The 25,405-nt window shown below is 45.6% G+C and overlaps 2 protein-coding genes across 3 annotated transcripts in view; one reads left to right on the forward strand and one right to left on the reverse strand.

The window, feature by feature from the left end:
- XPO7 (exportin 7) overlaps positions 1 to 14,419 on the reverse strand; it is an 84,027-nt gene extending 69,608 nt beyond the window's left edge. Inside the window, exon 1 of the mRNA XM_057721655.1 lies at positions 14,313 to 14,419. Coding sequence (XP_057577638.1) covers positions 14,313 to 14,330 — 18 coding nt within the window. The 5' untranslated portion in view covers positions 14,331 to 14,419. The remainder of the gene's footprint in view (positions 1 to 14,312) is intronic.
- Positions 14,420 to 16,659: 2,240 nt separating this feature from the next.
- Positions 16,660 to 24,328, forward strand: DOK2 (docking protein 2). 2 transcript variants are annotated; one of them, XM_057725307.1, is made up of 5 exons: positions 16,660 to 20,064; positions 20,984 to 21,265; positions 21,497 to 21,572; positions 22,475 to 22,659; positions 23,167 to 24,328. In XM_057725307.1, exons 1-5 carry the CDS (start codon positions 20,002 to 20,004, stop codon positions 23,797 to 23,799), a joined length of 1,239 nt encoding a protein of 412 aa, XP_057581290.1. In that variant the 5' UTR covers positions 16,660 to 20,001; the 3' UTR covers positions 23,800 to 24,328. The 2 variants fall into 2 exon arrangements, with proteins under 2 accessions (XP_057581290.1, XP_057581291.1); XM_057725308.1 differs by lacking the exons at positions 16,660 to 20,064; positions 21,497 to 21,572 and having other exon boundaries at positions 21,161 to 21,265.
- Positions 24,329 to 25,405: the final 1,077 nt, after the last annotated feature.

Genomic DNA, 25,405 nt, shown 5'->3' on the forward strand with positions numbered 1-25,405 from the left:
GACAGTCCCCATTTACTAACACAAATACACTTATTTTACTCATATCATTTCTCACAACTCTAACAAATAGCCAAACTGAAAACATAGGAAGGAAAAAAAAATCACATAGTTATTTATGATTTCCTTTGTGGTGTGCTTCCTTCTTGCTATCATAACCTCCACCCTTGCAACTGAAAATCAGAATTGGGACGCTACACAAAGTTTCACTCCTTGTTCTTTTCATTTAATTTACAGAATGGGCATTTTAATAAATCATTCAAATCTCTGAAAATCTGATTTGAATGCCTGCAAAGCAATCCATCAAATGCTAGGGTTTGCTAATCTCTGTAGCCTCATCTTTCCTGGTTCACTAAACTGCAGCCAGGATGATCTCTTCCAGTTCTGTGAGGGGAAGTCTTCCTGACCTCAGGGCCTTTAAACATGCCATTTCTTTTGTCTGGTACACTGTTCCCTTCCTTTCCTTAATATCCCCGTCCAATAATAAAATAAGAAGTCACCCTCACCCTTTTCCCTTCATATCGCTTATCACAAATTGTAAATATATACTTATTGGTACAATTTCTGAGTATCTAACTCTGAACAAGTACCACGTCTTATTTTCTTCACTGCTTTATCTCTAGTATTTAGTATAGTGTCTGTCTCATAGAAATGAGACATAATCAAAAAAAAACATTTTCTTGTCTAAACCTATTCTTATCTAATAAACCTTCCTTAAGCATGTTGACTCGTAATTTTTCTTTAATTCTGCTAACTGTAAAACAAAATTAAGATTTTAATGGTTGGAATAGTTAAAATTCTTGCATTATCTCTAAAAACAATAATATACAGCTAGCTATCCTCCAAAAAGAGGGCATGCAAATTTTAAAAAATTTTATCATCATGCTATAAGATTCTTTTTAGCTTAAAAATTATGTGATTCTAATCTCATTTCATTAACCTGGTAACAGTATTATTCTCATTACCATGGATCTGTAATACAATTATTGCATTAACTGAAACTTTATAAATACTCACTTGTAGATAAACAAAAACAGTACATTTAGTGGAGACATGTTAACTGGCTTTAAAACGCTTTCATAAATAAAATGTAGTATTAAATAGGAAGCAAGCTACTACTGTACATCATTAAAATAGTTGTCTATTTAAACACAGGGGTTAGGGCAGTATTCCAATCTCAAACAGACCTATACATGCGATTGGGGAACTCATGATTTATAAAGCCCCGAATCCTTGAATTACAGGAAATTTCAAAACAGCACATCACCTATTAAACAACAGTAATAATGATAACATCGGGCTTCCCTGGTGGCGCAGTGGTTAAGAATCTGCCTGCCAATGCAGGGGACATGGGTTCAAGCCCTGGGCTGGGAAGATCCCACATGCTGCAGGGCAATTAAGCCCGAGTGCCACAACTACTGAACCTGCACTCTAGAGCCTATGAGCCGCAACTACTGAGCCTGTGTGCTGCAACTACTGAAGCCCACGCACACACTTAGAGCCAGTGCTCTGCAACAAGAGAAGCCACTGTAATGAAATGCCCGCATATTGCAACGAAGAGTAGCCCCGGCTCACTGCAACTAGAGAAAGCCTGTATGCAGCAGTGAAGACCCAACGCAACCAATAAATAAATAAAAATTTAAAAAAAAATGATAACATAAGAAGACATTTTAGGGACTTCCTAGGTGGCTCAGTGGTAAAGAATCCACCTGCCAATACAGGGAACACGGGTTCGTGCCCTGCCCTGGGAAGATTCCACATGCCATGGAGCAACTAAGCCCGTGCAGCACAACTATTAAGCCTGTGCTCTAGAGCCCATGAGCCACAACTACTGAGCCCATGTGCCGCAACTACTGAAGCCCATGCTCCTAGGGCCCGTGCTCCACAAGAGAAGCCACTACAATGAGGAGCCTGCGCACCACTATGAACAGTAGCCCCTGCTCGCAGCAACTAGAGAAAGCCCGTGTGCAGCAACGAAGACCCAAAGCAGCCAGTGAATAAAATAATTAATTAAAAAAATAGCCTCATAAGATGTTAAAAAAAAGACATTTTAATAGTTTTCTAAAACCTCAGAATGTCATGTACACCTATACTTATAGCAGTAAAGTAGTACAGTATATCACATGCCAATTAATACTTTCTTGCCCTACAGAAATGCATTTTTGGTTCTCTAAAAGTCAACGTGTATATCAAATATATAATATACAATGTGTATAAGCCAACTTTCCTTGAATTCCCCCTTTTGTGTATTTCTTTATACTTGTATTTTACAGGTATCAGGAATGAACAGCTTGTAATTTCTGAGTATCACTGAGATTTAATATTCTGAGATATTAAGACAGCATTCCCTCTGGCCTATTGACTAGCAGTCTATTGTTAAAAAATGTTTAAAAGTTTGTCAGTAAGAATGAAAGAAGACTTAAGAAATAAAGAGAACAGAGAGTTTCTACTGGCCTAAAAGTCCAAAAGAAAGCTTCTCAGCTCTCCTTATCTCTTTTCCCATGAGAAAACCCCAAATACCATATACAGTCCCTTAGAAGACTCCACAAAAAAGCGTAAGAAGCTCAAAACAGAATATTAAAGGAAAAAAAGATAAAGGTAATCACAAATACTTAATCTTAGAATCCTGAACTTTGATTCAGAGAAGCAAGAATTTTAGAGTTCCATATTTACCCTCTGACAAAAAATTAAAAAAAGGAGTTTTAAGTAAATCTTTCTTAAGATGTTTTGGCATGCACACCCCATAGATGCCGGTTTTCTGATTCTCTGGAATTCTAAATAATTTTTCCCTTAACAGTTTTGTAAAATATCAATTTGTCTTTTAAGTTTACACACTATTATATGATCTATGAAAAAGGTTTTCCAAGAACTCATCAAGTCAGCAAATAAGGAAGACCAGGTAAGTTGTGAAATAGAAGATTTAGAAGAATCCCCAATAGAAGAAATAACAAATGTTTTTGTTTTTAAATTCTTTTCTGGATACCCCTCAAACACTAGTTATGATGGGGGATAAAGAAAGACTAATCTGGTTTTCCAAAAGATACAAATGGGATGGGGAGACAAAACAGACCAAGTGCTATAGATTTAGTTCAAGATCAAGCAGATTTAGTTTTAACTGCCTTAACAATAAAGAAACCTTTAAGAGGTAATGACGGCCAGAGTTGTCAACACTGTAAGGTTTACTCAAACTCCTTCGAATATGACCCTCTTTTTTGCATCACATGCATGCCAGTTTCACTGCTGATTGTCCAAAGTGTTTTAGTCCTGCTGCTAGTAATATAATCTGAGGCTGTTTCAGGAAACAAACTAGAATAAAATATCAGTTTCACTCAAGTTTTACAGTTGCTGAAAGACTTAGTAAGAAATATGATATGTGTATACTGTTAGCAGGTAACATTTTACATATTTACAGTATCTGAAGTCTACTGCAATGGAACTTCACTATGAAAACCTGAGTTTCAACCCAAGTTGATAACAGGTAAACAAATGCCTACTGGACATCTTCACTCAAGTTTACCAGCACCTCAAAATCTGTATATTCAAGACTGACCTTACTATCTTTTCAACATCTTATTCATTCATTCACTCAGTTTTGCTGCCCAGAAATGTGGGAGTCTGCCTTCTCACTTTCCACATTCAACTGGTAACCAAACCCCACCGTGTAACCTCCTTAGCGTCAAATCTCCTATTCTCCATCCTCACAGCTAAATTACGTTAGTTCAAGTCCCAATTATTTCTTGCGTAGGTAACTGCTTCATTTCCTACCTTGTCTACATCCAGTCAATTTTCTATGACATCATCACAGTGATGTGATCATTCTGTCACTTCTACTTAAAAACCTTCAACTACACATCTACTGTACAAATTCCTTATTAATATATAACAGGCTCTTCATGTTCTACCATTAGAGTCTCATTTCTCACCTTGCTCCCCTTTATTCCCTATACAGCAGCAATATTTCGTTGTTTTCACTTTCTTGGAATGTTCTATGAACATACACAGCTTTGCTTATGGTATTCTCTCTGCCTGGTATACACTTACCAACTGGGAGAACACCATGTCTTTTTTAGATTTGGCTTAAGCATTCATTACTTTAAGAAGCCTAATCTGGTTCTCCAAGGGAGGACTAACATTTATGTCTCATTACATTCTATGCATACATGTGTCACATCACTTCTATCACTTTACAGTCCTTATTGGTATACATTTCTAGCTAATCAGGTCCTTGAGCACTGATGCTGTACCTCACTTGTTACACATTTCCTTCTGTCTACATACAAGAATATCACTACAACACCAACATGCTATTTTCTCACTGTTAGCTGGTGCATTTGTTTTCTTACTTCAGCAAAACGTTTATTTCTAGGATGGATTATACTGATGTGACTAACCAGTCACCAAAAACTTATAAACACCTCTATTTATGTTAAGAACAAGATAATTCATCCACCATAATAATTATATTTTTTTTTGCTAAAGAAGAGAAAGACTGTTTGATAATATATTTATTGACCGCCACTTCATTATTTAGAATTGGTTATGCCTGCCCCCAAGAGTCGAACCCCAAAAATCAGTTTTCACTGACGTGAAGGAAAGCCTTCAATATAGTCTTAAAATAGGCCATCCCAACCATTTTAATTTGGAATATTTCTGGGTTATTTTCAAAGTTAATGCTATAATTATGAACAACTTTAAGGTCAATAATATTTTAAAATTAGTAGCAAAAGGGAACCAGAATTGCTAGTATATCAAGACTTAGCACCTTGAATAAGTAATGTAGTGGCTTAATACCTACCTCAATATTCTCCCTCCATCTTATCTGTAAAATGGTTACAAATAGAGGGGGATTTTAGAAGGTTTGTTTTTGCAAAGTGCTTTGGGGAAGAATACATTTAGGGTACTTTTAAAAGTCCCTAAAATACTACTTCCTATCAGTAAAATTCTGAATTTCTTTTATGATTTGACTGCTTCCTTTCACTCCCTTGGCTAAGAGAACAAACATATCATAGGCTCTTAGCATGAAGAGTAAGTAACCTTAAATAAGTTATTTAATACACCCATTTGCATTCACACACCTAGGAGAATGAGGATTTAGCTGATTTTTATAGGCACACAGGAAAGCACTTCTACAACCTATGTTCCACTTCTGTGTCCAATCTCTGGTTCTGTGGGAAATTTTTCTTATTCCAGAGTAGCACTGTCCAACAGAAATTTCCATGACAATGCAAAGATGTTATATCTGCACTGGGCAATATGGCAGTCACCATGTGACTACTGGGCACTTGAAATGTGGTCAGCTGAGTGAAGAACTTAATTTTTAATTTAATTTAAATTAAAATAGCAAAATGTGGCTAGTGGCTACCATTTTGGACAAGGCAGTATAAATGCCACAGTCAACAAGATGTATCAAGTCTGATCTGGTTCCTGTCAAATTGGGCTTGGGTTAGAACCATACTGGGCTAGCTAGCCCTCTCTCCACTCAGAAGTCAGGCAATAGATCTGAAGGGACATACCCCCAAGAGTCTGCAAACTTTTTCTATAAAGGCCAGATAATAAATATTTTAGGCTTTGTGGGCTAGTAGGCCAAACGGTCTCTGTTGCAGCTATTCAACTCTGCCACTGTAGCACAGAAGTAGCCATACACAATCTGCAAAGGAGCTCATACGGCTGTGTTCCATTAAAACTTTTATTTATGAACACTGAAATCAGAATTTCATGTAATTATCATAGGTCATGGAATATTATTCTCTTTCAGATTTTTTCAACCATTTAAAAATGTAAAAACTGTTCTTAGTTTTCAGGCCATACAAAAACAGGTTGTGGGGCTAACCCACCAGCCTGGTTTGTAAACCTCTGAGATACAAGAAAGGTCAGTGAGCACAGAAAGAGATACTCAGCACTGTTAGTCATCAAGGAAATGCCAACTAAAACCACAGTAAGATCCCACAAGAACGGCAGTATCAAAGGTTGATGAAGATATGGAGTCCTTGGAACAATTATACACTGCTCGTGAGAAAGCAAAATGGTGCAATCACTTTGGAAAACTGACAGTTTCTTCAAAAAGTTAAACACACCATAGGACCTAGTCATCCTACTCCAAGTACTTAACTCAAGAGAAAAGAAAATTTATGTGTACACAAAGTCTTCCATATGAACATTCATAGTCCCTTTACTCACAGGGACTAAAAACTGTAAACAACACAAATACCACTCCCCCCAACAGGGGTGAATGGGTACGTAAAGTGTGGTACATTCATACCATGGAACACTACTCAGCACTAAAAAGTAACCAACTACTGACACTATGCACCAACGGGAATGAATCTCAAAATCACTGTGTTGAGCGCAACAAGTGAAAAACCAGAGTACATAGTAAGTGCATTATATAAAATTCCAAGAAATACAAACTAACTTACAGTGACAGGAAGCAGATCAGGGTTGTCTGGGACTGAGGGAGGGGCAGACTGCAGTTAGGAGGAAATGTTCTGTATTTTGACTGTGGTGAAGCAGTCACAGGTATATATTTGTCAAATTGTACACTTTAAATGCATGTTGTTTACAGTACACATAAAAGTGATTTAAAGAAAGTCAGGATTCCCCTGGCATCAGATTTACCCACAGCAATCTCTGTGAACTGAAATACTCACTTTTGTAAGTGAATATTTGAGGAGACAGGTAAGTGAGGGATAGATAACTGAGTCTGAAGTCTCACACTGTCATTGTTGATGGCACATTAATAGTAACCCACATCGAAGAGCTTTGAATAGACAGGTTTTAGGAACTCTGTGAATTTAAAACCTTTCCTGTTCACAACATTCTGATCTCCCTGTTTCGAACACGTATTTTAAGTTAGACTAAAGTGTAGGATTCTAAGAATTAGTAAATAATCCTTTATGTTAAAACAACTCTTCATCTGTAACACCTTTGAGATACTGTCCTTATTTAAAAGCAACAAAACAAAACAACAAAAAAACCTGTTGCTCACATTCAATTTCTTAAAAAACAAAAAAACAAATATTTGTTATATGTCTTATGAAGGCTTGAAGAAACTTGCTCAACTCTGGAATGATGTTATCAATTCAAAATATTAAGAGGAAAGAAAACAAGGTTCCATTTTCTAGTAAGTTTCATTTGTTCTTTTAAATTCTAGGCTAAAAAAATAAAAAAATAAATTCTAGGTTAGTTTTTGACAAGACCTTACAGGGACTTGTTAGATGGGTCAATGACAAGTTAATGATAAAAAAAAAAATCACCTACTAACACAAAATAAATAATATTTTAAATAATTTGTGGCTATACATTGGGCAAAACTGAGATGGAGTTTTATTTTTTTAACTGAGTACAGGTATGTGGAATACAAATATGGCTTCCCAGATTTTTTCAGAGCAAATGATGTAACAGATTCCTAGAGTCAAATTAAATGTCATGCTTACAATGTCCTTTTGGAAAAGAGAAATAAAATACTAAAATTCAGGAGTTAATGGAGGTGACCCGGTTAAAAAGAACGAGATTTGAAATGATTTGCCAAACATATGACATATTCTTTCAAAACTCTGCAAACAATACTAAGTAGACTTAGAAAAAATTCTTTAAAAACACCCTGTTTTTCCCATTTCTGACCTTAACTACACCCCTTTTAACCATATAATTGACTCAAATTTTAGGGCATATGTCTAGCATTACTCTCAATTCTTTCCGAAACTACACACTTCAAATATAACTTATCATACAAAAGAGAAATGAGATCAGCTTTTGTGTCCAACATACGTTCATAAACACAAAAATTAAAAGACCACCACAGCTATAGGATCACAACTTGTTTTGTGAGGTATTTATCAGAAAGCATCTTGACTGCTTTTCATCTAACTAGTTTTTCTTTAAGAGAGGCTTAAACCCAGGGACTTTTAAGTGAGAATCATTTTTCAGTCTACAAGCATCAACATCTGACTAATAATGTTAATTTCTTAGCCCACAGAAAATGTCCTTCACTGCTTACTGTCCAACTAAGAGAACTCTTTACTTATTATTTGGAGTATAACAAAGAAGTGCTACAGACTATTCGTACCCCCTGCCAAAAAAAAACCACCTCTGAGAGTTAAGAAATTGGGAGGTGGGGTAGAGGAAGGAATATTTAAGATAGATGAAATGGAAATATTAGTATAGGCATAAATATTTTAGGAAAATTTACGACGATGTACACATGAATTGAGAATGTGGCAGTTTATTTGGGAGAGAATGGTACAGATGACAACTGGAAATCCCAGCCAGAATGCTGAAAGTATAAGGGACCTAAGAGACCACCTAATCCGGGTTCAAGGAGACTAAATGAGTTGCTCAATTAAATGGCATAACATGTACAAAGGGGTTTAGCATGGTGCCAGTGCATAACAGATGCTCCATAAATGTTAGCACCACCCTCTCGCCTACCCCCAACCAATGTGCCCCAACAGTAAGCTGTATAATCACCACCACCACAACCATCACCTACATCTTCCAACAGTTCTCCAGTCTTCCGGAGACACCAGGTCCTTTCATCAGCCTATTTCAAGGAACATTTCCATTACTGTTATCTCTATAGCACCTACCTTATAGAGTTGCTGTGAGCATTAAATGGGATTATGTAAAATGGCAAGCAGCTAAAAGTCCAATTAATGCTAGCATGAAATTTCCACTGCTGCCTTCTCTCAAACACATCCTTTCCATTTATGACAATAGGAGTGTGTGTACGTGTGTCTTTGTGTTCATGTGCACAAACACGTATGAAGGGATGAAGAGCCAGAGATGCAAATATCAGACATACTTAAGACCCAATTTTTGACAATTTCCCTCCTTTCCGCAAGAATTTGATATGACTCCTAGGTACCAATCTCATTCCATTGAGAACTTCCTGCCATACTGAGTCACTGCAAGTGTGAGGCGTGAACTCAGACGTACTGGAATGGGGGAAGAAGGTGCTGGGAGCAACAGTTCATTCAGAGACATGTTGACAAAACCAATAGCTCACTACAAATTCACAACTCAACCCAGGCTCACTCTCTCTCCAATTAACATGTAAGGCCCCTGAAAACAGGACATCACATCTTGTACTTTCTTGCATGTGTCAAGAACAGGCCATCAGATGCTTAACAGTCATTCATTGTTTTAATCATCCTCAAGAATTCAATTATTTAAAAATTCAGCCTGCATGTAACTCTCCAGGGACACACAGTGAGACCAAGAACTAGCCTTTCACACAGGTCAAAAGAGGAAGACTTGTAAATCAGTTTCTCAATAAAATGTAAGCATTTCATCTAAAAAGGAATGTATCTACTTGAGTTCTAAAGTTCATGAATGGCCTGAAACTGTAGGCAAATTTTTGTGTAGGTATACTCTCCCTAGAGAGCACACAGCTTCCATTACATTATAAAAAAACAAACCAACTCCTCTCAAAGCTGAAGAACCACTGCTCTGTATAGTTCTCCCCAGCTTTGAAGTTCAAGCTCTCATGGATAGGTCTTCCTCAGCTGGACTCCTAAAAGCATACTTAAAAATCAAATGACAGGATTGTACAACTGTTACCCTCAAGAGGAAGGATATATGGGTAGTTGTTGAGGGCAGGGGCATCAGAGGGACTTTTGAGGCACAGGAAATATTGTGGATTTGGGTGTTGGTTATAAGAGTGTTCACTTTGGTCTTTTTTTTTTTTTTTTGGCAGCGCTGTGGGATCTTAGTTCCCCAACCAGGGATTGAACCTGGTCCCTCAGCAGTGAAAGTGCAGAGTTTTAACCACTGGACTGCCAGGGAATTCCCAAAAGTGTTCACTTTGTGAAAATTCATCAAGCTGAACAGTTATGATTTCTGTACCTGTCTGAAGGTATACATCAATAAGAGGTTAAAAAAAATAACAAAGATGGGTCACTTATACATAGCAGACATCATTACATAATGTAAAAAAGAAGTCCTTAAAAATTATGTGCTAGGAAGGGTGCATGTGGTGAAGAGCTGAAACCTCCAGACAACAGCCAGTGAAGCAGGTGGCCCCCTAGCCCAACTGCCTGCAAGTAACTAACCGATGATACCTGCCAATGAGCTTGTGGGTGAGCTTGGAAACAGGTTCTCCATCCTCAGTCAAGCCTTGAGATGGACTGCAGCCCTGGCTGACAGCTTGACAGCAAATGAAAGACCTTGAACTAGAACCACCTAGTTGAGCCACTCCCGGATTCCTGACTGAGAAATCTGAGAGATAATATATGTTTCGTGTTAAAAAAAAAAAAAAGATGCAATATCTAAATACCATCTTTCTTACATATACTAAAGTGAGCAAAGTAGCCTTGGTAGTTGTATCTACAGAGACATCAGCTTATCGGTTTAAAGTGGCAACTTTCCCTTCTTGAAGGGCTGTGGTACAATATTGTTTTCGAAAACCAACCAAGAAAAAAGAAAATACAGCTGGTGGTTATGAACGTCAATTTCTGGATCATATGGAAGTTAATTTATCTGTAAGATACAGAACAGGGATCTTCTTAATGCTCCTTTCTCCTACCTCCCTCTAAATTAGGGATTCCATTAAAGTAATATATTTTGTTTTATTGTGTAACTGTTTGAATGACACCACATACATATATATATATCCCTTAAATTTTCTGAAGGTTTTTCTCACAAGAGGAAATAACACTAAATCAGAATTATCAAGTACATATAAATATGTTCTCTTAAAATACAGACATCTTATTTGTACAAATCCACAGAAGAGGTAGCTGGGGTGAATGAGGGGATGCAGCTATTCCCCCCCCCACCCCTCCCCCCCCCCATCCAACACAAATGTAGCACGTTTTGAAATCAATGTATTACTTCTGGTATTCATTTGTACTTCTGAAGCCTGCCCAAGAGAGCATCAGAATTTGACACTTCAGCAGTCTGGCTCCAGTATCTTTCTCAGCCACGAATCCTCTGCAGTGCCCAACACAGCAAAGGGCCTTGGCACATTAGGCATTATGGTATTAGCTTAACTGAAAGAAAGTTACAAAAGTAACTGTTCTGTTTTGTTTTTTTCTCTTATTTAAAATTCTCAAAAGTTGCACAGAATTCTCTTCTCAAAATGCACCACCCCTTGGTCCTATGTTTCCTTGCACATTTTTAAAAGCTAAAAAGACAACTATCTTTTCCTCTAATCAGACTAAACTTTTGCACTCTGTTAAATTTTAACCTGCCAGTTTTAATGATTCTTCTTGACTCCCTAGAGGTACACTGGCGGTCAATATTTAAACAAATATGACTATTTGCAAATCATATTTTCTGTTATTACACAGTCATAATGTAGAGACCAGTAAAGAATACTGTAAGATTCTGGGTAAGGTCCAGCATAACATAAAAATCCAACAAACCCCCAGAATTATCCTTCATTTAATATATTTATATATACTTACATGTTATAAATAATATGCTTAATATACAATTGTAATGTTATATGTTTTCCTTTTCCCCTCAAGAGCCTGAATACCAGCTAGCAAGATTAAAGCTAACATGTGATCCTTCTTAATTTTTTCATTACCATTGTACACTAAGCCATCTTCATTTCTTTACAATAACTAGCCAGCAAGTGAAAATACTGAATCATTATCTTCATCTAACTTTAGATATAAAAATAAAAAAAGAGGTGTGTTCATTTTACGAAGATAAATACAAATGAGTTTGATTTTTTTTTTAAACAGTTAATCTCTGCCTCTATGGTGGGTGTTAAAGTCATCTAAGACCAAGAATAAGAAACTCATCACAACAAGGAGATTCTTACAAGTCTCTCTTCTTAAGAGGCTTGACTGTGATATCAACAGAGCTAAAAGACAAATCAAATATTACCATTTTCCCATTACTACCATTTTGTGACTTCCATTAAACACTTATCATAAGAGATGCTCTGGACTCCAGCCTGAGAATCATATGACACTTGCTTAGTGTCAATAGAAAACAAAACAAACAAACAAACACAACTGCTCACCCTGGTGGTTCAGAAAAGCAGTAGAAAAATAATGACTCAACTATTTAGTATTACATGTGAAACTTTCAAATAATCACTGTCTTGAATCTGTGATAAACTCCTTTTTAAACTTCATGTTCCAGTCGTATTTTCAGAAAAATATTTCCCCTCAACACACTTCAGATTTGTCTTTAATCTTTTCATTTATTTACTCACTCCACACAGGAGAGAATCTTTTTCTTGGGAAGGTTTTCTGCTACAATAAAGTACCACATTAAAGTCTCCGAGTATCCAATACTAATTTAGTGGTCTAACAAACAAAAGCAATATGCCCCTTTCTATTTAAAGAGAAAAAATTCTCTCACGAACTTACCCTGTTGTTATGAAGACCATAAATTTAGAGAGTAACACACTACAACTCTCCACAGTCAAATAAAACACTGGACTGGTAGAGTCCTTTTTGGTTTGAAAAGTTAATAAATTCTTACTTAGGTAGATTTTTATTTTGGGGTGGGTGGGAAAAAAATTCCTTTACTAAAAATAAGGCAGACCCTCCTTTGAGACAAAATTGCTATGAAGACTGTCTTGACCCATCTTGACTCCTCTCGTGAGGAATAACAATCTTTTTGGTTCAAAGTGTGGGCGAGATCACATTAAGAAAAACTTTGCACGAGATAAAACAGACGTATATTCATAAAAGTACACGGACTTCCTCTCTTCCAAAGCATCATTCAGAAAGGCTATCTAGTCAAACCATGTTCTAGAATGCTCACAGCACTACTTTTTTTTCCCCCAATAGATAAGGGCACGGGACCCAAAGTCAAAAGCCTTTGATCCACATTAGCCTTACCCTCAGCAAATCTCATATCAGTTCTGTGCTTCGGTTTGTTTCTTCAAAGTGACAGGAGTGGTTCTTGCCTATCTACTCTTAGGATGGAAGAATTTAAAAAAAAAATCATAAAAAAATCCTTCACGCTTCTTAGAAATGGCTGCTATAAAACTCAGGGTGCTACACTATTATTATTATCTCCTTTTATCAAGTTTTACTGCTACTTCTGAATTAGGTCATGATACTGGTTTTAAAACACAAATCCTGTGGTCTTCAATCTGTGGTTACAATTTTTGATATAATTCAGTCCTGATAACTTGTACCTCACACTTCAAAGATTTACTCTACTGATCCCTGGCCTGAGAATTTATTAAGTCCCTTCCCTCCCAAAGAAACTAATAAAAGTCACACCACCCAGCTCCTTGTAGACATAATGTGAGGAATAAGATCATCCTTCTTCCTTTAGGAATGATAACTATACAGTACGCAAAATAAGGCCACACTTGTTATCTTCTCTACTTTCTACTTCCCACAACACAAAACCTGTGCGGTTACCTAGAAAATCGGAAGGTTCCTGACAACAGATCTGTAATAACGGTGTCATAAAAATACCAGATCTAAGGCATAGACAGCAAAACTTTATCGAGTTTGCAAGGAAGAACCCTGACTCCTCCAGCTACTATTAGGTTCGGTATGGGCTGTCCCTTCCTAGGGCCTGTGCCATGTCTTTGAAGAAAAGTGGCCTGGGCCCAAAGCACGCCCGGGGCAGCCCTGGAGCCCGATCAGGACCCTCCAGTGCAACGTCTGCACCCAACGTTGCATCTCTCGTTTCAGACACACCCCCTCCACCCCGTGTTTCAGAGGAGGTGTGGGCACTCAACTCCTTCACTGGGGATAGGGGGACCGGAGAGAGGGCGGGCCCAGGCCTGAGCACCCATTTTGGAGGACTGGGGAGCTCGGCCCTGCAGGCTGTGCGATCAGGAGTGGGGGAGTGCAGGGCGCATCCGTGGGAGGGAGGAGGAGGCCGGGGGGGGGGGGGGGCTCTTGCATTCGGGGGCGTGAAGAGCAAGGCGGCGGGAAAGACTCGGTAGAGCGAGGTTTATCAGTGCGAGGTATTCTTTTTGTTATCTGTTTAGAACTGGCGGGTGTGATGAGGAAGTCCCCCTCAGGACAGAGTCGCCAAGGGGTCTCCCTCCCTTCCCCGTCTTGGGGGGCACTGAGGACTTGCGGGAGGCCTCCCTCCAGCAGGAGGACAGTCACTGATAAGCGCTGTAGGCTGTGCCCGCCGGGGCGCGGATCCCTGAACCTCCAGCCCAGCGCGAGAGGCGTGGGACCGGGTGGGAGGGGATGGAGGAGGCCCCCGGCCCAGGAGGCGGGAAAGGCCCCAGAGCTCCGGGACGGGCGGCGGCCCCGGAGCCCCGAGTGGCGGCGGCGCAGGCCCGGTGAGCCCCGAGCCTGCCCGAGCCCCTTGGGCCGCGTGCGCCCCCACTCCCCACTCTCCGCGGCCGCCCCCTCCCCCGCGGCTCCTCTCACCTGCACATGATCCGCCATTTTGCTCCATTCATGCTCCTCTCCGGCCCCCCTCCCCCCCAGCGCGCACCTCGGCCGGGCCGCCGCCGCCGCCGCCGTCGCCGCTGCGCCTGCGCGCTGGGGGCTCGTCGCGCTGCGCTCGCGGCGTAGCGCCGCCCGGCTGCGCAGGCCCGGGCGGCCGGGCCCGCGGTTGGAGAATGCGCAGCGCCGTTGGGACGGCGTAAAGGCGCGGCAACGTCAGCGGCCCGGAGACGCTGGGGGCGGGTGGAGGAAGGAGCGGACCGGGGGGCGCGAGGGGAGGGGGCCGGGGGAACAAAGCTTTGTTTACATGGTTTTTAAAGGGGCCGTACTCGCTCCGGCGGGCGGGCGAGAGCGGCAGCGGGAGTTGGAGCTGTCTCAGCTCATCGGCTTGGCGAGGGCTCCTGGAGGGGCCGGGACCTGTCCCCGCCCAGACCCCTGCACCTGGCCGATTTTTCTCTCCCCGAGTGCCCTCACGACGTGCCCCCAGACGGCCCCCACCACCCTGTGGCCGCGCCACTGCTGTAATACCACACCCCCGGGGGGTCTTCCGGTGCGCCCACCGCCCCCAACCCCCACTTTAGGACACCTGCATTATTCTTTACTTTCCACCGCCAACGGGGGCCGAATTTGTTGTGCCTTTCTGGCTCTCTATTCCAGTGGACAGGGACCATTGCTCTCGGATCCTGGGTTTTACCAGCAACCCAAATCTCCTTGTTTCCATTTCTGTCCTTTTCTCTACGATAAACATCCATGGAAATAGCCGCCAAAATAGTGGTGATGATGGAAACATGCAGAAGACACGGTTCCGATCTTTCCCAATAGATTGTTATCTTAACCAGCGGTCTACGCTGCCTCCTGAGAGGGGTCAGAAGCTGGGGGAGGTGGTGGTGGGGAGCGATAAAGGGGTTTTAGGACTCCTGGCTTCACCCTGAGTGGGAAAGCCATCGCTCTGGGTCGGGTCAGGTCAGGCCCCGCCTGCTGAAGCCAATTCCAGTCTCTCACGCTAGGAGTGATCTGTGTTAGATAATGCCGAATCCTGTTTTCCACGGGATTCCACTCTGGCTTGCAGCCATGGCCCTCGGATTAGGTTTTAGTTGGATTTCGAGAATATTGGTTGTTTGAAGTTGGTATTTCTAGGGGCCACCACGTGCGATGGGGGTGATGATAGTAGTGAATGACGCACGCTTTCTGTTGTGGATCGAGAGAACTGGTACTCAGCATTCATTTCAACCTTCGTCCTCCGCGTGTGTCTTCCTGATGTGCAGAGATGGGACACCTGAAAACTACATTACCCAGACGTCCTTGCAGCTAGGGTTCTGAATGCAAGTTCGGCTCTGCCAATTAGATTCACTCAGAGAAGACTTTGGAGGCAGAGCTTTTGACTATTGATTCTGGCAAGCCTGGCCCCTGAGATGTGGGATGCTTCTGTTTTCCAACAACCTTCCAGTGTCCAGTCCTTAGCTCCCTGAGGGTAGAGAGCAGGGGTGGTGGGTCAGGTGCTTCCTTGGTATCTTCTTGGAGTGACGATTGCAGTGGCAGTCTTCCAATTTCCTACTTGCCTGATTGGGTAGAAATAACAGCTCCAATCCCCCCCCACCCCCAACAACCCTCCCCCACACCTGTTTCTCTCCCTGTCTTCCCTTTCTCAGTAAATGATACCATCATTCACCCAGTTGCTCAAACTAAAAACCCAGGAGTTGCCTTGATTACAAAGTTTCAACAGTCCCACATAGCCAATCCACTTACAAGTCCTGTTGAATCTATATCTGGTACATACCCAAATCTGGCCACTCTTCTCCATCGCCACTGCTAACACCCTGATCCAGGCCACCATCACATTTCTCCTGAGCTCTGATAATAGAGTCCTTGCTTTCCCTGCTTCCTGTCTTGCCCCCTGATAATCCGTGTTCACTATAGCTGCAGAACATCCTTTTAAAATCATGAATTAGATCATTCACATCCCTGCTTAAAAATCCTCAAGTGGCCTCCTGTTATATTTAGAATACCTTCCAAATCTTTGCTATAGCCCAAGAGGCCATGTGAAGAGACCATCTCTCCTGTGTCCCCTCTGGCTCACAATGCTCTGGTCATTCTGCCCTTCTTGCAGTTCCTCACATCCTGCCTCAGGGCCTTTGCCCTTGAAGGAACTTCTGCCTGGAATGTTTTTCCCTCAGATCTTTAAGTGGCTGGTTCCCTCTTATCATGATGTCTTAGTTCAGTTGTTATCTCCTCAGAGAGGCTTTTCTCCCTGGCTCTAATGAAAGTTGTCCCAAACCCCATCACTGCCATCCATACAGCATTGATCACTGTCTGTTCAAAACTATTTATTTAGTTACATATTTATTCTTTTTATTGTCTGAATCTCCAACTAGAAAGGAACTACAATGAAAACAGGGATTCTATATGTCGTGTTTATTCTCTGTCCCTCCTACCTCTGCACAGAGTAGATGCTCAAAAAAATAACTTGACTTATTCTTCCTAGCTCAGTCTCATTCTAGGGTGTATTTGGGGCTCTTATGAGAACAAAGAGAGTTTGAAGTTATGCCAATGTAACATTATTATTATGTTAATAATGATGTACTTAGAGGAGAAATGGTGAGGACTGGGAATGTAACTCAAGAGACTGGTCCTTCCTCCCTCACTGTCAGGAAACACTGAAGTGGCAAGAGGCAGGGACGCAATCTTTCAAGAACCTCGGTCACTTATTTCTGTGCTCAGTCGTCCATCCTTCTCAGGCCCCCACTAGCTCCCTGCCCATTCTATACTTTCTTTCCTGTTGTGTGTCCAGAATTACCCCGTGGGTAGATGCCCCCACCTTTTCATCCTCTGGGGGTTACCTAATCTCCAAACCTGCCTAAGGAATCAGACAGTCTCTTTTGTTCCTTCCTTTCTTACCCCCAAAGACAAGCCCAGAAGCCCTTTTGTATTAAAGATTTAGTGGCTAATCACTGGCGAGAATAGCAACAAAAAGTTGCAAAATTCCTGGAGCTGTGATCTCTCAATCTGTTTGGTTCCTAACTCCTGCGGACAGAAACCATTGTAAAGGAAAGGATCCTGGTGGCTTATATTGAGGCGCAAATGAGGTGTGGGGTGTCCCTTTCTAAGTAATGAGTAGCCAAGGGGCACCCCACCCCCGCTTGTGCCTCAATATAAACCATTGGGACCCTTTCCTTTTTGATGCTTTCTCTTCCTGTCTTTGGTGCCTGGGTAACCTAAGGGCCTCTGGTTCTCTGCCCCTTTGTTGTGTCTTGGAGCCATGCCTTCTGGGTCCCTGCTCACAGGGTTTGCCTGTGGCCAGGCAGAAGGTTACTGGGGTTAGTACTTCCTCTGCGGGGTTCCCACAAGTCCTGCTAGAAAAAGTGGGTGTTGCTCTGTATTCACTTCTGGTGCAGACAACAGCCAAAGGAAGAGCTTGCACAGGCAAGGGATGACATGGGGATGTGTGTGTCTGAAATTCCTGGGGCTCAGGCCTCCAGGTTTAAATGGTTTCCAAGTAATCTGGCAAGCTTGGGTGCCCCCCTGTGGTTCCGAGTGGAATGTGTCCAGTTGACCTTCGGGGAAGGCGATCAGAGTGGTGGGGGGAACATCCTCTGTTGTCTTGCTGCTCAGAGTCAGGTCTGGTCCACCCACCAGCAACATCAGCATCTCAGGTCTCACTCCAGATCTATTGCATCAGAATCTGCACTTTTAACAAGATCTGCACATTAAAGTTTGAAAGGCACTGCTCTGTCAGCCCCCAGGATGGCCCTGAAAGCCCTTCTTTTCTCACTCCATAAGGAGATGCTGAGTCGACCACAGACCATGCGGCCCCGAGGTGATGTTGCCTCCCCTAAGGGACTAGAGAGATGGAATAGGCCATCCATTACCATACTCCTAACCACTTCCCAAGGAGCTTTTCCCACACCAGCATCCTTGGTTCCACCTTAGTCTCTGGATTCACCTGTTCAAATCCAGGCAGTTGGGCTGAGTGCTGTGAGCTTTAAGTGACTCAGTCCTCTCCCAGAGCTCATAGCATTTCTCTTTTAGAGCTGTTCTGGTCAAGCACATGGCATGTACAGCAGAAGATCTGAGCTGTGCACTGCTCTGCTCTCCTTCCCAAGGCAACCAAACCCTGTGGTAGAGGAAACGGCTCAGTTACATAAGCACCCATTATGGGGTTACCCCAAGAGTGCAGGTCTAGTTCTCTGGTTCCCCCAACATTTCTGCACCATGCTTCCATCAGATTGCTTCCCTAAACCATCTGGCTCTAAGTTAAATATTCTCTGAGGAGCTTAGATTTCCCCAAAACAATGTATCTTCTTACATGGAGTCTGGATTCCACTTAGGGGTCAGCAATAAAAACACTGTGGAATTAAAGCTCAGGTGCCCTGGTACTTCCTCCTCTGCCCCTGTGACTTCAGGAGAGTTGCAGACAGGTGTGTTCATACCTGCCCTTCCTTCTTCCAGGGATAGATGGTGTGCTTGGAGACAAAGTGTGCTTGGAGACAAAGTGTGCGTGGAACCTTTGGTAACTATGAAGCACTTTTGATAACTATGAAGCTTTTGTTTTTTAAATGTAAGAGATTGGTACTGTAACTTAAAAAGATAACCTCCAGATGGACCTCAAGTGTGTTTACAATGCTCACAAAGGCTTGAAAGAAGGTGATGTTGCAGTGTGGGAATGTTCATGTTTCTAGACTCTCAAGGTGGTGTAAGTGTGTCTCGTTGTGGGGGGGAGGGAGTGCTCCCCACAGAGTGAAGCTGTTGCAGCAGAGTGTGTGAAAGTGGTGAGGCTGATGTCCAGTGTGTGTGTGTGGCTCAGCTCCTACTGAGTTGAGAGACCTGGGTTCTGGTTTGGTGGCCTTGAATCCATCCCTCAGAACTTCCTGAGCCTCAGTCTCCTCATTTTTATTTTTTTCATTTATTTTAAAATATTTATTTATTCACCTGGCTGCACCAGGTCTTAGTTGCAGCACGCCAGGTCTTCGTTGGCGCATGCAGGATCTTCCTTGAGGCATGCGGGATCGTCAGTTGTGGTGTTCGGGATCCCTAGCTGCAGCACACGGGAATTTTTTTTTAGTTGCAGTGCGCAGGATCCCCTAGCCGCAGCATGAGGGATCTAGTTTCTGGACCAGGGATCGAACCCGGGCCCCCTGCATTGGGAGCGTGGAGTCTCAACTGCTGGACCACCAGGGAAGTCCCAGTCTTCTCATTTTAAAATGCAGGACTTGGGCTGGTTAATTTCTAAGTTCTCTCCTAGTTCCGTCATGCTAAGCATCCAGCTTGAGCGTGGGGGCCTTTGGTTGCTGGTTTTACTGTCGAATTTCATTTCTGGGTCTCTGTTCCAGCGGGTCAGCCACTCTGTGTTGGTGACTCCCCACACCAGCCTCTGTACCTGGGTTGCTGTTCACCAATACGCTGGAGTTTGGCTTTTTGGAAATTTTCTCTTACTCAGTGAAAACGCAGGAAGCTTGAGCATGAAACTCATCAGAAAGAAAACACACACACACACAGAGTAAGAAACCACAGGGCCTATCAGCCTGTCGTCATCAAGCAGACGAGAATAGTGCAGAAAACTCTAGGCAGAGAGGAAATGAACTTGAGAGAAGGGGGAACATAGGGCAGAGAGGAGAGAAAGAGGGCGGGAGTGGAAGGAGAGAGCTAAAGCTCAGGGGCCCGGGATGGTGGGAGGATGGAGGACGTGGCGGTGAAGCAGGGCTTCCTGTACCTGCAGCAGCAGCAGACTTTTGGGAAGGTAGGTAGAGCATGGCTGGGCTGGGGCTGGGCTGAGGGGCTGAGGGGCTGCTAGAGACACCCCGGGGAGGAGAGGAGGCCCGAGGATGTTCCAGAACCCTATGGGATGGTGGAGACTGTGCCACCTACCACATTTGGCCCAGAGCACAAGCTCAGGGGGGCTCTTTCCTTAGCAGCTGCTTTCCTCCCCGAGCAGGCCCCACACCGTGCTCTTTGCTAACAGCTGTCGCCCAGGAGGAGGGGGTAATGGAGGACTCTGGCTCTGCCTCTCTTGCCTTTCTTGTTCTGTGATGACTTCTTTTCACCGGGACACCTTAGGGGGGAATGGAAGGCACCGTGGAGGGGATATTTCAGGATTGCTGTGAAGGTTCCTTCCTCCTTTCCTGCCCCAGTGGGGTACATTTGGCTGCCATTGAACTTGATCTGGGGTCTCTGGGAGTCAGGGCCCCATTGCGTCCAAACTCCTTTTCCTTCTTTGGCCTCCTTGAATGAGGAAGTCTTCCTTCCCTCAGCAGATGCACCCACCCAAGGGTTCCTCTCTCTCTGTCTCTCTCAGGGCCTAACTTGTCAGAGGATGAGATGGGAAGCTTTGGGAGGGTCAGCTGAAGTTCCTGGGGACAGGGCCTTCTGTGGGGTTCACCCCTCTGGGATCCCCTGGGTTGGGCCTGTCTGGCCTCCCCGCAGTTGCCTCCATGGGGCTCACTCTTGTGCCTTTTTTGCCTTTGGCTTCCTCTCTGCTGTCATTGCAGGCCTCTTTCTGGGTTGCTTGGGGGTGCATCTCCAGCACTTTCTAACTCCTAAGGCCTCCGTTAGGCTCTCTGCCTCCTTGGGTCTCTTGTAAGGATCACCTCCGTCTTCACCTCCTCTCCCCCCTGGTCACCATCTCTCCATCTCCCCACCTGCCATGCATCTGGGGGCAGAAATGGCGCCGGTTTGGGGCTGTGCTGTACGGAGGGTCAGGCTGCGCCCTGGCCCGGCTGGAACTCCAGGAGGGCCCGGAGAAGCTGCGCCGGGGAGAGGCCCCCCGGAGGGTGATCCGCCTCAGCGACTGCCGGCGGGTGGCCGAGGCCGGCGGGGAGGCTAGCAGCCCGCGGGACACCAGCGCCTTCTTCCTGGAGACCACGGAGCGCCTGTACCTGCTGGCAGCCCCCACCACAGAGCGTGGCGACTGGATGCAGACCATCTGTCTCCTGGCCTTCCCGGTGAGTCGTCCAGGGCTGCAGAGAGGGCGTGGGGCACTGATGCTGGCTGTGGGCAGGTGGTGCGAGTGCCAAGGTCAGGATGCTGGAGGTGGTTCCCGGATGGGGGTGGGGGATCCCAGTTCAGAATAAAGATGGGGCAGCAGGCTGAGTGTGTTTTGAAAGAAAGCTTGGGGTGGCCGGAGGTGGGGCTTGGGATTGGTGATGGTGGTGAGCCTTGGGCCTTCTCCCCAGGGCCAGAGGAAGGAGCTGCAGGGGAAGGGCGGCCGTCCTTGCATGGAGAATGAATTGTATAGCAACATGACCGCAGGTGAGGGTGGCTGCCTCTGCTCTCAGGGTGCTCTCTCCAGGGCGTGGTGGGGAGGAGGTGAGGGCTGGCCGGCTGCCGGCCCGAGTCTTCCTGCCTTGTGGTTGCCTCTGGCCCGGCCAGGCCCCTTATCAGTCTCTCCACATCGCTTCCGGCACTGCCCAAGGTGGGGGAGGCTGGCCTGCCTTAAATGTCAGCCCTGCACCCTTGGCATTCTCCCTCTTGTCCAGGCCCTGCTGGTGGGAAAGGGTCCAGCTGAGGGGTCCAGGTGAAGATGCTCCTCTTGAACCCTCCCTTGTTGGGACCTGAGCAACTGTCTGTAAAAAGAATGGTTTTCTTTCTGTGGATTTAAGGTGGCCTGTGGCAAGGGAGCTTTTTGCTGACAAGGCAGTCCCCCTCCTACTATCTTTCTAGCCCTCTGGTGGGTGCATGGGGAGAGCAGGTGGACACGAGCTGGGGAGGGGAGAGACATCCAGGCTCCACCCCTCAGAGGGCACCTGATGGCACGGGCAGGGGTGGGTAGGTTGAGAGCTGGGAGGCAGGGTAGGCTGCACCTGCAGCTGTGGCAGCAGGAATTGGGGAGGCATCTGGGTTGGGGTGCGAGATGAGATGGAGGAGACAAGGCTGTGGCTCTGGCAACAGGGGCAGGAAGGATGTGGGCACAGGGACGGGGTGCGTGTGGCTGGGGCATGATGCCTCCTGGGGGAGGGGGTGGAGGTTCCTGGCATTTTAGGGAGTCTGACCTGGCACAGGGCAGCTCAGCCTTCAGGACGCAGGCTGCAGGGTCATGGGGCCATGGACAATACTTTTTCTGGAGACCCAGCATGCTTATGTAGAGCAGGGCAGAGTTGAGACAGGTTGGCTGCTTCCCATGTACTGTTTCCTCCTCTCCCCCCTCCTCCCAGGGGGGACCTGCAAGGAGTTTGCTGTGACCATGAGACCCACAGAAGCCAGTGAGAGATGCCGGCTCTGGGGGTCCTACACCCTCCGGGCTGGGGAGAGTGCCCTGGAACTGTGGGGAGGGCCTGAGCCAGGCACCCAGCTGTACGAATGGCCGTACAGGTTCCTGCGGCGCTTTGGCCGGGACAAGGTGAGCATGGGCTGTGGCAGCAGGAGAGAAGAAGGATGAGCTGTGAGAGAAAAGAGAGTGTCAGGGAGAGGGCGAAATGGCCCTCAAAGGAAGGAGAATGGAGGAGGAAGAAAACACTTCTCTGGCAGAAGAGAAACAGCCCAGCCCAGGGGCTGGAGGAGAGAGCAAGGGGAGGGAGAAACGGTGGTGGAGGTCGCGGAGAAGGAAAGGAGAGGAAGAGGTAGAGAGAGGCTGGCAGGTGGAGGGTGGCTGGCATTGTGAAGGATGAACTCTGTGCCAAGGTTCATACTCAGACGGATGGAAAGAAGAAGGAAAAAAGGTGAGAGCGGGCTTTGCTTGTAAGAAAAAACATGGAGGGAGAGAGGGGAGGCAGCTGGGGGAGAGGGCTCGGCAGTTCCTGGCGGAGGGAAGTTGGAGGTGATGGGTTTGTGGTTGGGAGCTGGGTCGAGGAGCAGCCAGCAGCCCTGCCCAGTGACCTGGTGGTAATTGGCTTTCTCCTCCACCCAGGTAACCTTTTCCTTCGAGGCAGGCCGGCGCTGCGTCTCAGGGGAGGGCAACTTTGAGTTTGAAACCAGGCAAGGCAATGAGATCTTCCTGGCCTTGGAAGAGGCCATCTCTGCCCAGAAGAACGCCGTCCCTCCTGGGCCCCAAATCCAGCCAGTCCCCATCCCCACGGTTTTGCCCCGGCCGGAGAGCCCCTACTCCCGACCCCATGACTCACTGCCACCACCGTCGCCCACCATCCCGGTGCCTGCCCCCCGGCAGCAGCGGGGCCCAGAGGGGGAGTATGCGGTGCCCTTTGACGCGGTGGCCCGGAACCTGGGGAAGAGCTTGAGGGGCATCCTGGCCGTCCCGCCCCAGCCCCTGGCTGACCCTCTGTACGACAGCATCGACAGCATCGAGGAGCACCCACCCTCACGACCTGAGCACATATATGACGAGCCTGAGGGAGTGGCTGCCCTGTCCCTGTATGACAGCCCACAGGAGCCCCGGGGTGAGGCCTGGAGGAGGCAGGCTGCAGCTGACAGGGACCTTAGTGGCCTCCAGCACATCTACACAGCGGGACAGGACTTTGCTGCCTCTGGCTGGCCACAGGAGACCGAGTATGACAATGTTGTACTTAAGAAAGGCCCAAAGTGATGGAGGGCAGAGGAGATGCAGACTCCATCGAATGTCAGTGCTGAAGTGGTCCTGTGCATGTTGGGCCAGGGTCAGAGGCTGGTTAGAAGGTGCCAGAGGGGCAGGCAGACCTCCCTTTCTAGCTTCTGCTGGCGACTCCTTCTGGCCACCGCATCCCAGGAACCTCCTTCCTCTCCTTCGAGAACCCTCGGCTTGGCCGCCTTAGTCCGATCTGAGGAATTGTCCCTCCCAGGGCCTGCTGGGTGAGTCACCATCCCAAAGCAGGAAGAGTCCCTTGAACAGACCCACCCTTCTCCTAATCCTTTTCCACTTCCTCATCCCCCCACCGGCTACCCGCCTGAATGGAACTTCCAGCATTTAGAGCAGAGGACAAAAGGATGTCAGCAAATCACCCTGGTTCCTTGGCTTGTGCAGGCCACCTGCCTGCTGATGTCCTGCAGGGCCAGCCATGGCTCCAGGCAGCCAGGAGGATGGCTGCAGCTTTCTGCAGGCTTCAGACTTCTCTGTGGTATTAAATGTTCCTGAAATATTTCTGTCCAGCATGAGCGTGTGAGGCGGGGATGGGACAGGCACAGCCCTGCTAGGGTTTAATGCTTCGACTGGCCACTGCCTCCTCTCCCAGCAGCAAGGTCCTCTCTGGGCATAAGCTCCATCTGAAGCATCATCTGTCCAAAGAGGTAGAGGTCTGTGCTAGTTGGGGCACCCTAGGAAAGATCTTCATGCATCTCTAACTCTTTGCTAGGATAGAGTCGACACCAGAAAAATAGCAGGGAAGCTGTGTGTGTGTGTGTGTGTGTGTGTGTGTGTGTGTGTGTGTAAACCTGGACTGGAAGATAGGCAAGAGTTGAGCCTCCTCAACACTAGAAATGGGACTAATCCCATTCAATCCCTTGCCTTCCTGAGAGTTGCCCTCTTTGTCTGCAAATTGAGGGGGTTCCTCCATGTAGGCACCGAGAACCCTTCCTGCTCTGAACTTCCTCATTGGCCCTTGTATCCCATTTCCCCCCAGGCAGGCTCTGTGCTGTCTCCTCTCATCAAAACCTGCTACTGGCCAACTTAGCCAATACTGTGGGGGCACTGTTTGTAAGGCCTGCCCTCGCCTCGTGATGCTTACGGTCCGGAGGGGGCTGGGATGAGGGCACAGACGTCTATCACCAAAGGGGGACGTAAGTTTCACAAGAGGTGAATCGAGGCCCTGGGGGTCAGGGGAGATGTTCATTGGGGAACGAAGAAAGGCTTCATATCAAAAGTGGCAGTTAAGGTTGACCTTCAAGGGTGGGAAGGGATATGAAAAGAGCATCCTCGGTAGAAGAACGTGAGTGGAGGTATGGGGCGAGGTACATATACGCTCAGGAATAGAGTCCTGCATTAAGAATGGAGGGAGTACGGAACAGTCTTGTAGGGAAGGCAGATCCTCACCATGTTGTGGAGGCATTTGTACCTGATTAAAGGGGAAAGGGGAATGACGAGGCTTTTTTTTTTTTTTAACTTTTTTATTATGGAAAATTTCAAACATACGCAAAAGTAGAAGAAGTATAATAAATCCCCATGAATCTATCAATTCACTTCAAGAAGTATCAATACATGGCCATTCTCACTGACAAGG

The sequence above is a fragment of the Hippopotamus amphibius genome, chromosome 2, assembly GCF_030028045.1.
Source record: "Hippopotamus amphibius kiboko isolate mHipAmp2 chromosome 2, mHipAmp2.hap2, whole genome shotgun sequence".
NCBI lineage: Eukaryota > Metazoa > Chordata > Mammalia > Artiodactyla > Hippopotamidae > Hippopotamus > Hippopotamus amphibius.